General features: G+C 36.0%; 1 protein-coding gene across 1 annotated transcript in view; it reads left to right on the top strand.

Moving 5' to 3' along the window:
• Positions 1-1,536: 1,536 nt before the first annotated feature.
• CGNL1 (cingulin like 1) overlaps positions 1,537-14,178 on the top strand; it is a 43,847-nt gene continuing 31,205 nt past the window's right edge. The window contains exons 1-7 of the mRNA XM_082488733.1: positions 1,537-3,132; positions 3,647-3,741; positions 5,393-5,486; positions 6,537-6,638; positions 7,370-7,518; positions 8,031-8,166; positions 10,063-10,275. Of these exons, the coding sequence (XP_082344859.1) occupies positions 1,552-3,132; positions 3,647-3,741; positions 5,393-5,486; positions 6,537-6,638; positions 7,370-7,518; positions 8,031-8,166; positions 10,063-10,275 (2,370 nt within the window). The 5' untranslated portion in view covers positions 1,537-1,551. The remainder of the gene's footprint in view (positions 3,133-3,646; positions 3,742-5,392; positions 5,487-6,536; positions 6,639-7,369; positions 7,519-8,030; positions 8,167-10,062; positions 10,276-14,178) is intronic.

Raw genomic sequence — 14,178 nt, 5'->3', positions numbered from 1 at the left:
AATTTAACCCCTGAATTAATTTCTGGTGAATTTACCTAGTTCACCAAATCTTTTAATGTCTAAGGAATACTTTGACAGTGAGACTGCTTTTTTTCTTCATTAAAATAATCACATGGTATTTAGCATTGTATTTGGAGAAAGAGATGCTGATTCCTTCAGATGAAATAAGCCTACTGTTGAGGAGCTAGGGTTGGTTTTTAGAGAGAGGAAGAGGTTTTTGAGGGGAGCTGTTCTGCTGGAAGGAAGAATTGGGTGGAAACTAGCATTAATTCTCTGTCAGGAAAAAATTATAATTCTGCTGTTGATTAGAATATCTGAGGGAGATGTTTCCTGCTGAGATACACAGGAGAGTGAAACTGGCTGCAGAGGTTTGTTTTTCCATGAGACATCCTGTTGTTTCGGTTTCCTTTTGGTGATTATTCACCTTCATTTAGTGATCTTGGTTTTGTCAGGCTTCAGTGATTACTCAACTCTCCAGCTCAGTTCAAAAGTTTTTTCCCTCCAGGTTTTGCATCAGTTTGACAGTCTTCGGTTCTAGTCTTTTATAGACACAGCTCTTACTGTCACTGCATTGCCTCTGCCACTGGCCAGTTGGCTCATAATATCCAACAGATAGTAAAGTAAAACTACCCACAAAACCAGCTTTTGCAGAAAGAAGGAATGACATTTAACATTAAAAGTGCAGGTAGGGTTTAATTTATTGTTTTCTAGAGCTGAAACAGTTTTGGCACATATAGGGTGAGTTAGCATTCCCATTGCTTCTGAAAAAGGTGCTATCAGCCTTGGAAATGCTAGCGGTATTTTTCCATTTCTGTTGCTCAGCAAAGTATGTTTTAAAATAGCAACTGGAGTTTTCTGCAACAAGCCTACAACTAGAGGTTTGTTAAATTAGTCTGTAGGAAAGGTTATTTTTATGGATGACAATGAGATAATAAATGAAAAAGTTTATTTTCACATGTCTTTAGAAACAAATGTTGAAAACAAGGTACTTAAAAGTGCAACTCAAAGGCATGAGGATATTTACCTTCCTTTAGTTACCTAAAACTCATAACCTAAAACTGTCTGGTTGTGTTTTGCTCTCCTGGGCTTATAATTAAATGTTAATATGGCTGGTACTAACTGCTGGCTATAAAACAATCATTGATTGGTGAAGCGTACAGTCTTTCAGTAAATATAGTGGAGATACCCAAAAGAAAAGCTGGTTTGACCCAAAAAGTTGTACTAGAATTGCTTATATTTGAAGTAATTTCATTCCAAAGCACCAAGCACCAACTCTGTGTAGGTAATCTTAACCGTTGTTATTTCTTAACATTTACAGTCATAACATAATGTTACATTGATCCAGAATCTGTCAGTCAGACATTTGTCTTTGTATCACAATGCATTCGCTTTGGGCTTTGTATAGCTTGTATATTGATTTCTCTGCATATTACTGTTAGTCTTCACAGTCACACTGAATGGTGGGCTGAAGTAAGTAATGAAATAATCTAAAATATTTAAAACAATTAAATTTTTGTAATTTTTCTTCTATTCAGCTATAATCTGATAATCATGGAGCCATATTTTGCTGGTTTTAAGCACATGCAGCAGGACTATGAAGTCACTCTTGAACTTGCGAGTGAGGACACTCAAAAAACTAGACATGCGCAAAGCTCTAGGACGGGGTCTTACGGTGTCAGTATTCGAGTCCAAGGAATTGATGGACATCCTTACATAGTACTAAACAATACTGAAGGATGTTTGTCCGAAAATCCCTCTCCTGGAAAAGAACAGCAGGTCATTTCTCAGACTGTAAGCAAGCCAGCCACAGACTCCAATACTGCTTTTAAGATGGAGGACAAAAACGGTGAACACATTAAGTTTCCTGGAACACAGCACGTGCAACCCTGTATGCTTAAAAGCGTAAAGATAACCAATCTGGATGAAAAGGAAAATGGAGTATCAGATTTTAAAGATGGAACAATGAAATCCTCCAATTTGTTGAACTTTCAAAAACATCCTGAACTTTTACAGCCTTATGATCCTGAAAAAAATAATTTGAACTTGGATAAATACCAATCTGCTGTGTGCAGTAAATCTACATCTTTTTCAGATGAAGATAAAACTGAAGCAAAGCCTTGGATTTGCTCATCTAAAGTAGCGTCCCTACAGAAAACAAATACATGTATTGCAGAGCCAACCAAAGCAGATTCAAAAAAGATACATTTGAACAGATCAGTAGAAGTAGAAGACCAAAATAAGCAGCTGTCAGATTGTCCTACAGTCAGCCCCAATGAAGTTGGTGTTGCAGAATCATTTTTGTCTGCAGGAGGATCCCTATGTGTTAGTCCCACTGCTTATCCAGAGGCAAGAAAACCTAGACCAGATGTTCTTCCCTTCCGCAGACAAGATTCAGCTGGGCCAGTATTGGATGACTCACGAAGATCATCGTCCTCATCAGCTACTCCCACTTCTGCAAATTCCTTATACAGATTTTTACTTGATGACCAGGAGTATGCCATCTATGCAGACAACGTTAATCGGCATGAAAACAGAAGATACATCCCATTTTTGCCTGGAACTGGTCGTGATATTGACACTGGTTCACTTCCAGGAGTAGATCAGCTAATTGAAAAGTTTGATAAGAAAGCTGATCCTCACAGAAGGGGTAGGTCAGGAAAAAGGAATAGAATTCATCCAGACGATCGTAAAAGATCAAGAAGCGTTGATAGCGGCTTGTCATTAGGGCTTGATGTAAATTCAGATAATTTAGGTGAATTCAGTAAAAGCTTGGGTAAGTCAACAGAACACTTGCTGAGACCATCTAAAGTTTCCCTTCACAAGCAGTTATACAGAGATCAAAAGTCACCTTCCAAAGAGATGAAGATTTCTGCTCGAAGTATTGGAAAACTGCAAATGCCTGATAAAGACACTCAGAACAGCAATTTCAATTCTTTGCAATACCATAAACAAAATGGAGCTGATACCGAGAGTTTGATGTTTAGGTCATCTACACTCCCAGGGCAGAATAAGAGAGAGGAAGTTAGAACAGTAACTTCTACTTTGTTGTTGCCAAATCGAATCACAATTCCATCTGATGCAGGAGCCAAGAAAATTTCTGTAAAAACGTATTCATCCATCCCTAATATACAGGTAATTTTGAATTTACTTTGTGTTTTGCACTCCAGCATACTAAAACTGTTATATTGTTAAATGCGTGGTTTTGTACTCTTCATTAGAACAAACTCCCATCACACAATACTTCCAAATGGTGTAGCAGAGTTGTTCTGGAGAAATGTAGATACAAAAATCACTCCTGTAGTTGCAGGTATAGACAACAGGGTTTGTAAAACAGCTTATTTTTGTATGGGTGAAGGAAAGTGGTGGGGCCAAAGAAGGTTATCATAAATGATGTTATGATGATTCTTAAACATAAATGCACAAAAGTAGAACGCCGAAATATACGTAGCTCCGTGCAAAATTGTTTTCTTTCTTTTGGTGTGGCTTCTTCTACTAAGCCAAAACTTCAGTGGATCTTTGTGAACTTTAGGTCCACAGTACATAATTTTTTTCCATAATAGAATAGAATGGAGAATGTCAGTTGTACACGTTGTATTTACAACCCTCATAGGATTGTATTTTCTGACATTTTATCTTGTCCTTCTAGGCAACTCCTGATCTCTTAAAAGGGCAGCAAGATCTTGCACAGCAAACGAATGAAGAGACTGCTAAACAGATACTTTACAATTACCTTAAGGAAGGGTTAGTAAACATAGTTAACTTTTGGAGAGGAGATTGTATTTTCTCAGTGTTTATTTTCTATTACATTTCAAATGTGAAACTGTAAAATCGAAGCTATAACAAAATGAAATGGCTGTTTCATAATTCTGTACATCAGCTGTGTCCTTTAAGGCATTATAGGATCTCAAAATACCCAGGCGATCAGGACTTGCATAAGGTATTGTACAGGATTGTACAAATTGTGAATCAGGATATGTTTTGTCTTTGAAATACTTCTGGAGTTAAACTTCATGTGATATGGAGGTTCATGAAGAATTTGAATCATTGAATCATAGAATCGCTGAGGTTGGAAGGGACCTTTAAGATCATCCAGTCCAACCATTAACCTACCCTGACAAAAACACTTCTAAACCATGTCCTCAAGTACCACATCTACCCTTTTTTTTTAAACACCTCCAGGGATGATGAATCCACCACCTCCTTAGGCAGCCTATTCCGATGTTTAATAACCCTTTCAGTGAAAAAATGTTTCTTAATATCCAATCTAAACCTCCCCTGACATAACTTGAACCCATTTCCTCTCATCCCATCACTTGTCACTAGGGAGAAGAGGTCAGCCCCCACCTCTCTCCAACCTCCTTTCAGGTGGATGTAGAGAGTGATAAGGTCTCCCCTGAACCTCCTTTTCTCCAGACTAAACAACCCCAGTTCCCTCAGCTGCTCCTCATAAGGCTTGTCCTCCAGACCTCTCACCAGCTTTGTAGCCGTTCTCTGGACACACTGCAGCACCTCAATGTCCTTCTTGTAGTGAGGGGCCCAAAACTGAACACAGTACTTGAGGTGGGGCCTCACCAGTGCCGAGTACAGGGGGATGATCACTTCCCTAGTCCTGCTGGCCACAGTATTCCTGATACAGGCTGGGATGCCATTGGCCTTTTTGGCCACCTGGGCACACTGCTGGCTCATATTCAGCCAGTCATCCACCAGTACCCCCAGGTCCTACCTCATGGGAGTTTAAGCTTGTGGATTTTTTAAACAACAACAAAAAAGTGTTATCTCTTAAGGTTTGACAGAAGCTTTCTTATTGCTGTGCGTTTAATCCTTTGTCCACCTGTAACTGTTTTACTTGGTATTTTCTAATGATAACTTATTGAAAGATGAAGGAAAGAGAAATGAAGTGAAATATACATGATGTACTTCCATTTCTTTGCATTCCTGATGTAGCAGGTTCTGGGAGCTGTTGAAGTGTTATTTTATGGTGCTAGAGTCAGGACTTGAAAAACCTAATACTAATTACTTCTAATTTCAGTTATGTTTGAATAATATACATGCTGAATACCTGTCTTTCCACAGTTATAGTCTTGTAGAAGAGAGTTGCAATTAAAGAGTTCCATGATCTTTTTTTGGGGGGTGGGTGTGTGTGTTTGTGGTTTGTTTTGTTCGGTGTTTTTTGTTTTTGTTTATAGAATACATTCAGAATATAAATTTGTAACCGCCTCTCTTTAGAGGGTTTAAGGAAGTCATATTTAAGATAATTTCTGACTGGTTCATATTAGACTTTTTTCTTTATGGTGGTGATTTTCAATAGTTTGGACACTCTGGATTTGTTTTGATGTTAACAAAATAGTACCTTTGATCATGTTGCTGCTTACTTGTAATGTCTGTGTTTTAGAAGTGCTGATAATGACGATGCGACAAAGAGGAAAGTCAACTTGGTTTTTGAGAAAATTCAGACTTTAAAGTCAAGAGCTGCTGGAAAGACACAGGTAAGCAATTTTTTAAGCTGCTTTGGCTTGTTTCATAGTGATGCAGTGTTCAAACAGGGCTTTAAAAATTTGAATCCCCTCATTGACTTCAATTAGACTGTTCTTGTAGTTCCTCAGTAGTATAGCTTAATTTTAATCATGCACTGAGGTGACTTATGAGAAATCTTCTTGTTAACAATTAAAAAAGAGTGTAAAGGAGTCTACCGTGAGAGCATCTACATTTTGCTTCTACATTTAAAAAGGAGAGATGCCAACTTCACGTGAACATCAAAAGGTTGTTGGGTCGAAGAAAAAGCTAACATACATAGCTTTAAAAAATAATGGTGGAGCATCTTCTCATTATAGTGATGTAAATAGATATATAAGAGAAGAGAGTATTTTAATTTGTAGTTTAGAAAAGCAGTAATCAAGGATATTGTTTGAAAGCCACATTACAATAATAGCATTTGATGATCTGCCTACTAAAAAGTTTTTTGTTTCCTGCTGTGTGGTGCACTCTTTTTTTCAGTTCTAAAGCAAAGTGAAGAAATACCTAGTTGTTGCAGTACTGGCATAAAAAGGACTAAATACTCACTTTTGATGATTATTTTATCGTGGGCTATAATTAGTCAAAATGAAAATATGGAACACATCTTCAGAAATTACCGAAAAATAGTGTTTGAAAATCTGTCTTGACATAAGAGCATGAATATGAGCATGAATCCCTTTGATGTCCATTTTGTGTAATTGGTGATATCTCAGTCAAATTTGGCCCCAAGTACTAGTGATTTAATTCATATGTTGCCTAATCTGAATTTTTCTTCAGGTTTGTGTATTTTCTGTATTATTGGCAACATGCCTTGAGCATTCCCAAGAAGTTTTATGAAAATCAAATCATGGTTCCTTTGAAAATACTAGCTTAGCTTGACCTGTATGAAAAGTTCCTGGTGAGCTCAGGCAGTTGATGCTACACTTTATTAGCCTTGCTTGTAGCTTTCCTCTAGATTTTAAAAATTAATTGTAAAAGAACATCTTGACTTTGTGGGAATAAACATCTCTATTTAATTGTAGGTTTCGGATTCTTCAGCTGAAGTAAAAGCATTGATGGAACAAAAAGCAGAACTTGAAAGGAAAGTGGAAGAATTAGAGAAAAAACTGGATCTAGAAATTAGGGTATGGCACTTTGTAGTTATAAAGTGTTTGACTATTTCAGATATACTTTTCTAAGGAAGTGACTACTGATCAACCATCTGATTCTTTTTCACTTTGTATTCTTTTTAATCCAGATATACCTGTGCTTTTACAGAAGACTTTTTATTTTAAGTGTAGTTGCTCATAGCAGAGTTAACCTTTTTAAGGAATCTCTTTCTTCTTAGTATTTGAGGAGGGGTTTGGAGCAGTGAATAAAAATGTCAGGCACATGCACATAAAATTCCTTGGGTATCTGCAGAGGTAAATGTTAATCAATTGACTGTAGTGAGAGACACATGTGGGGTGAGAGACAAACTGTATTACTCATTAGCTGCTGTTTATTAATTACAGCATTATTTTTGCAGTGCTGAATTCCAAGTAATTAAGTACAGCCATCCTCTGAAGACATAAGGAGGACAGCTTGGCTTCTTTCAGTTTGCATTTTGAGTCTGTGATAAGACTCAGTATACTTGAAACTGATTACATAGTACTGAGGAGACTTCACTTCTCACATTTCTAGTAAAAATCAAAAAGCAGTGGTTTGTGTGCTTTAATAAACATTCCAAGTTTTTAATATTCATAAATTCATAAGCACTTCTACAAGTGAAAAATATCAAAGTCTTGAAATGGCTTCTTTTGTATAATAAAAAAAAGCCTTTAATTAATTTATGCTTAGTCTATTGTCTTGCTTAACTTTGGTGTACAAAATTCAGAATCAGCAAAATTCCAAAGAAGAGAGAGATGCTACACGAGCAAGCCTGAAAGATCTTCAGTTGCAACTTGATCAAAGTATATGTGAAAAAGAAGCCTTAAAAAAGCAGCTGGAAGAAAGCGAGAAGGAACTCAGAGAAAACCTAGAGGAGTGAGTTACTTCTAGAAAAGTTATTCATTGCAATTTGTACCTTTTCTTAAACTTTTTAAATGAAAAGTACTTCTGTCTTCAGAATATGTTAATGGCGTCAGACAGAATGACATTTGTTACTGTAGGAAATGTTTCTACCATTTAAAAATGGTGTGTTTTTAGAATATCTGGAAAAAGAAAGATTGATGAATTTACAGTCTTCCTCTTAGTGCGAATTGCTTTTAATATTTCATGGTCATAATATATAATTCAAATCCTTACAATATGGAAAAACTTGAGTGTTTTAGTCAAGAATATAGTACGAGGTTTAAAATAACATACAACCTTCCACTTAAATATCTACTTAAAAGAGTTCTCATTTTTACCCCTCTGATGTTTCATTTTTCTGCCTTTTTATATCCAGTTCCCTTGTGGGGAACATGGGAACAGATACTTGTACCTTTTTAGTACTTGAAAGAAAAAAATAGTATTTCTACAAATTAAAAAATCATGTTTGATTTTTTCCTGATGAGGCTTTTTCAAGTGAAGATGGAGCAGGAGCAACACCAGACTGAGATCAGGGATCTTCAAGACCAGCTCTCTGAAATGCATGATGAACTGGATAACGCAAAACATACTGATGAAGGAGAGAAACAGGTTCTGATTGAGGTTAGTTATAAAGTACCAGAAGAAGGATGAAAAAATCAAAAGAATCGCATAAAAAGTGGAAACCAAGATACAGGTAGAAGAAATACATGCCTTAGCTTTTCCTGTTCTATCAGTCTAAAACAATATACCATTACTAGGGGACCTAAGAAAGCGTGTTATAACAACTACATTAACACTGAAAAGGAATACAAAGTGTAAGTACCGTTATTTTCTAGAATAGGAGAACAAATAACATAATGGTTAAGGGACACCTGAGTTATCTACTTTTACCAGATAGTCAGTCAGTTGTAAAAATTATGATTTTGGGTCAGAACAGGAAAGATCAGTTTAAAGATGTGTCCATACTAGGAAGAACAGATGAGATTCAACTAAGAAAATTAAAAGAACTGACCAAAGTAGTCTCTGAATTGTTGGCCCCCTGTTGATGGGGCCAGGGAGAGAAGAGAAGGGATACAGTCTGAAGAGGAACAAAAGAGTTACGGGTTTTCTGTCACCTTGGGATGAGAGAGCAATTGGTTGTAGACCTGGTTATAGTAATATGATAAAATAGAGAACACTGCTTATTAAATTTGTTGATAAGGGTGTGTAAGAATATCAGTGCACAGTGGTTCAAGAGGAGGATTAGAATTCCGAATTATCTTAATACTTTGTAGTACCAAAAGAATTAACTTCTCTTAATCCTAGTGCAAAGAACTAGTTGAAGAAATGGAAGCTAAATGTTAAAATGCAAAATAGGGAGCAAAAGCATAGGCAGTAGATCTCAGGAGTATTAAAGATGTTTGTATGCGAGACATGCTGAGTAGGATAACTGTTGTTTTGTGTTGGTGAGATTTGATTACTCTCTTAAGTTACTGTCTTAAATCTCAGGCACTGCAGTTGAAAGTTGTACATAAGTAGGGGAATATCTGGAATGATGGTGGTAGCACTGAAAAACATTATGAAGAAGGACTTTAATCTCAATGAAGGAGTGAGGGAAGAGTCAAAAGCACATCTTGTATAATGTTGCTATAAAGGAGATAGTGATCACTTTTTCTATGTTGTGTGGGGCTATAGTAAGAAATAAGAGACTTAACTGCAGAGATTTGAAGTAAGTGTTGGAAAACATTTTCTATCAATATGGATAATTAAACAGTGGAGCATGGTTTTCTGGGATGGTAGTAGAATCCCTTTCATTGTAGGTTTTTAAGGACAGAATAGATGATGTGTGTCAGGAACGGTTTAGATGTACTGATCCTGCTTCAGTGCAGGGGGAGCTTACATGCATTTTGAAAGATCAATTATTCACAGGTTGAGAAATACCAAATTAGATAGTTCTTAAAGCTGTACGTTTTTGATTGTTGCTGTTGATTTATTCTAGGTTTGAGTACATGAGTATGTGTATTTATTCTTCAGATTCACTGACTACCTTCTTCCTTCCCAGCAATTTGGAGAGGGGAAATGACTTCTTGGGGAAACATGGTAGGAGGAGGAAGGGTATAAAGGCATGGACTCAGATGGAAAGCGCTTGTTTTGTCTTCAGCGCTTGCAGAAGCAACTTTGTTCTTTCCAGCAGAAAACACAAGGAATTATCCTTGCGTTCGCTTCTCTTGCAGTGGGGGAAACTTTAGTTTGACTCCTGCTTTAGTTACAGACAGCATAACGTATACCATCAAAATATTTTTTCATAGTTTTGCAGGATCAGATATGTTGACCCATTATATAAAACATCAGCTATATGTTATACTTCTAATAATCTTAGGGTTTATTAAATTTTTAGCTTACTATAGAAGTTACATAAAATACATCAGTCATATGGTACGAAGTTGGCCTTAGAGAAATGCTTTACTTCTCTGAAATACAAACAGAACATCCATTGGAGCTATTTGTCATGCAGTTGTGTTTAATTTTGTTCTTTAGGAGCTGATGCAAATGAAGCAGGATCTGCAAGAAGTATTAATAGCAAAAGATCAACAAGAAGAGATTTTGAGAAAGAGAGAGAGAGAGCTTACAGCTTTAAAGGGAGCATTAAAAGAAGAAGTATCTAGCCATGACATGGAGATGGATAAACTTAAAGAACAACATGACAAAGAATTGCTCAATCTACAACAGAGCCTGGAGAAAGCAACAGAGGTGAAATAAGTGATTAAAATTAATCTCTGCAGGGAAAAATCATGCACCCCGCAGATGTCCCATACTAAATGCTTTCAGATACTAATATTTTCTTAGCAAAACAAATAAGTAAAGATTTGGGCTAGGAGATTCTTAGCTGCTGTTAAGTTTTATTTCATACACATATAATGTTTTCATTGTTTGTCACAGATGAAGTTGTAGCCCTTACTTCAAGCAGTTATTTACTACGTTTGCTTCATTGCAAATTTAGAGAGGGAGTAGATGGCGGTATGCTACAGAGGACCATTTACTTGTCTTGGGTCAAATGGAATCACTGAAACTTTGAGGATGCCCTGAAGAGTACAAGTATGCTTTGCCAGTGATGCTGTTGAAAGTTTTGGAGCTTCCAGCAGTTCTCCACAGTTCTTTGCAGCCCACTTTCCTTACCTTCAGCTCCTTGTATCACATCCTGTTCCCTGGTTACTTTGTCCTACCTTGTCCCTTGAAATACTTACTACTAGAGGTTTTTTGTTTTATTTGGTGTCCTTCCCATTTATTGAGCTTACCTTGTTTACTGAGCGTTCAACTAAGAAACAGCAGGGAGTGGGTGTCTGGAAGCAGACTGGAGTAAAACAGAACTGAAGGTATTGCCTCTTCCGGCATCAGCAGGAAGTCTTTGTGAGGGGGAGAATAGGAACCATTTTCAGCTATGCATCTGTTACTGTCTTCTAAAAGATGTCCTTTGTGAAGTTATCTTTGCCGAGACAGCAGCTAGGAATTTATTGAAAATTTTTTTTGTAAGGAACCGTTCTCATAAAATGTTGAGCACTTTTTTTTACAGTGGCAGTTATTTGTGCCTTTTCGGAATCCCCTTCCCACATTTTATTTCTGTCAAATATTTGAGAAAACGTCTAAAGGCAAACTGTGCTTGACCGTCTAAGTCAAAATTGTAGGCCCAGTTTTATGCTTAGAAATACCCATGCTAATTTATATCTTTTACTCATACCTGATTGGCGTTAGGTGAGTTGCAGTTATCCTACTAGTTGTGGCCGAAAACATAATGTAGAACTGTGTTAAAATTAAGCTTGAAACTTGAAAGAAGTTTCCAAAGCTTAATGTGATTTAGGAGCAAAATAGGAGCACATAGGGAGAATGCTGGATAGATACTGTATGACTGAATTCTGATAAAGAGTATTCTTTTAAAGGATTGTTTTTAAATGTGTGATTTTCTTCAGTGGTTAGAAAAGTTTATATACACTAGTTTGTTTATGCAGCCTAGGACTTCTACTTGAGATTGTTTGGCTTTGCTTAAATGTGTTGTTTCTCATTGTTTACATCATCATGAAGATATCTGACTCATCTGAGCTGCTTGAACTGAATTAATTTTCTTTAAGAGAAAAGTAGAACATTTAAATTATCATTTTTTATTATACAGTAATTGTAGTGACAGCTTAACCTCAGTGAACCGTCTTTCAAAGTTACTGCATGGTAATTTACTGTATTTCAATTATGGAACTGTAATTACAACTGACAAGAAATGAAAGAGTAGTCTGTTTGGCATAACAATAACACAGTCTGGGAAATGGCTCTATGACTAGGTTGCTGTGGCTTGGAGATAGTTATAAATAGCATTTATTTACTTGTGTGACATAGTCTATCGAATAGCAAATTTAATAAGATGTTAAAAAACGAAATTTAATTAATTAACATTGCTCTAATCTGCTGTTCTGATTTTACTTCAAGTCATTTTTGTTGGTCTTATTTTAAGTAAAACTTTTACCATGCTTAATTGGAAGGTGGGGTGTGTGTGTTTTGTTTTCTTGTCTTTTTTAATCTTGCTAGTATTAGTACCCTTAATGATTTTTTTTTTTTTGAAGCCTAGCATTATCTCTATGCTTGCTGGCTGAAATTAGTTGTTGAGTTTGATATATCATCTAACAGGAAAGTATAACCAGCCTCTGCAGGCAGTTAGATGAGTGATCTGACATATGATGTTAATTATTGGTCTTATAATTAATCTGGAATACCCAACAGTGTGTGTGAAAGCCATGTTTTATACAATTGAATGTGCTTGACTGGTTAATTTTTTTTTTTCTATATTCTTGCAAGCTGGAAAGATTTATATTGAATGGTGGGATACAAGAAATTTACATCAAAGATTAGTGGAAAGGGCCATTTTGTTGTATTGAATGACAACAACAGGTGTGTAAATGCTGTAACAGCAGATTATCATACAGAAAATATGGATACTGATGTTTGATAGATCAGGGTATACTGGAGTATGTATGTACACGGGTTTTAGTTCTTATTGGTACACTGAAAAAGGTGTTTTGTGATATGTATTCGGCCGAAGGAAGTTTTTGCAGGGAGAAAGGAAGTAATTTTTGTGCCAGTGTTAAATCAACAGAATTTTTCAGCTGCTGGAGACATCAGATAGTTTGGCAAGTAATTTACAGTGCATTCTGTCTGTGTGATTAGCATGCCACATAGATATGTTTTGAAATCATGTTAGAAACATACTCAAGGTTATCTGATGGGAGAACAGGATGGGGTTATTTGTCATGTGCGATTCTGTTCTCATGCTCACTGATGTGGTGATAGGTTGGGATTGTCCTGTTTTGTTAACTAGAGATTATTAGATAAAGCCACAGATATTAAGATATTCATTTTCTTTGCTACCGTTTACCTTTTTAACTCATTCTTGTGTTACATCTTTTGCTTGTGGTCGTCTTGGTTGCTGTGATTGTTCTTAGCTTCATGGCCTGTTTATTAAGACTGAGGCCAGACTACTTCCATTTAACAATAGTAAAAGTTTTACTCTTCCATAACATATCTCTGTGGGGTAACAATTACCTTTAACTTAGTAATAAGTTAAAAAATTAATGTTTTTTTAATTAAAAATAGATTTCTCTGTCACTGCAAGTGCTAGAGCAGAAATGAATATGAATCCCCACCTGGTTTTAATGTAGTACAAAAATTTATATTATTTAATCTGACCCTACAACACAACAGGCCAGAATTGTACTATTTAACCATGAGTGCTCTGTCACTGTAGATTAAGTGCCACTGTTTCAGTAAAATTTGGAAATAGCTTTTGGAATGTAATACTGTAGGTAAAAGGTTGTAGCAAATTGCAGCTAGTACTGTTCAAATTCCACTGAAATTGTGTCAGCTTGGGAGTGCAGTTGCAAACTGCATAGCACTCAGATTTATGTCTGTTTTGCAAAGTAGTCTGCACAAATTATGTTGTTCAGAAAAAGCTGTAATCATCACATTATGAAGAGGCTTATCTAAGCCTGACCTTGACTGATTTATTCAGGGTTCATCATACTTCTGACCTTGTCCTGAACATGATAAAACAGATGCTTGGAGTTTAGAAGCTGATTCATTTATCATTGCATTTAACAATGCAATGGAGCTTGTGATCACGTGAGCTTCAACTGTAGTGTATGTATTAAGACATGTGATATGATTAAAGAGAAAAAGAAATTTTACCAGAGCAAGTGGTAGGAATAGCAAAAGACAGTAGTTAACCCTTCTGAAAGTGTACTCCTTTAAAATAAGAGAACAATATAAAATTTTGAACACTGTAGATGAGAATAGGCTTTGGTTTTGTTTTTTCCTCATCTGTATGAAGTGATTGTGAATTTAGGTTAATCTAGCACAGAGCTGTAAAGAACTTTGAAATGAAAGTGAATATTGTACCTTTTTTTCTACCTAACCTGATAATATATTTCTTCTTCAAAGCTAATAAAAATCTCCCACATAGACCAGAAACTTAACAAAAACTAGCTGAAGCATTGTAAATGATACTGATATACTGTGTATGCCTTTCTTGTAGAAATGGCTTGGCATATATAATTTAAATGTAAAATGAAACATAACTAAATTTAGTACACTCTGATAACCTATTTTGGAATAATG

This window comes from Vanellus vanellus (assembly GCF_965231255.1).
Source record: "Vanellus vanellus genome assembly, chromosome: 11".
Classification (NCBI taxonomy): domain Eukaryota; kingdom Metazoa; phylum Chordata; class Aves; order Charadriiformes; family Charadriidae; genus Vanellus; species Vanellus vanellus.
This window is presented reverse-complemented; position numbering and strand designations above follow the sequence as displayed.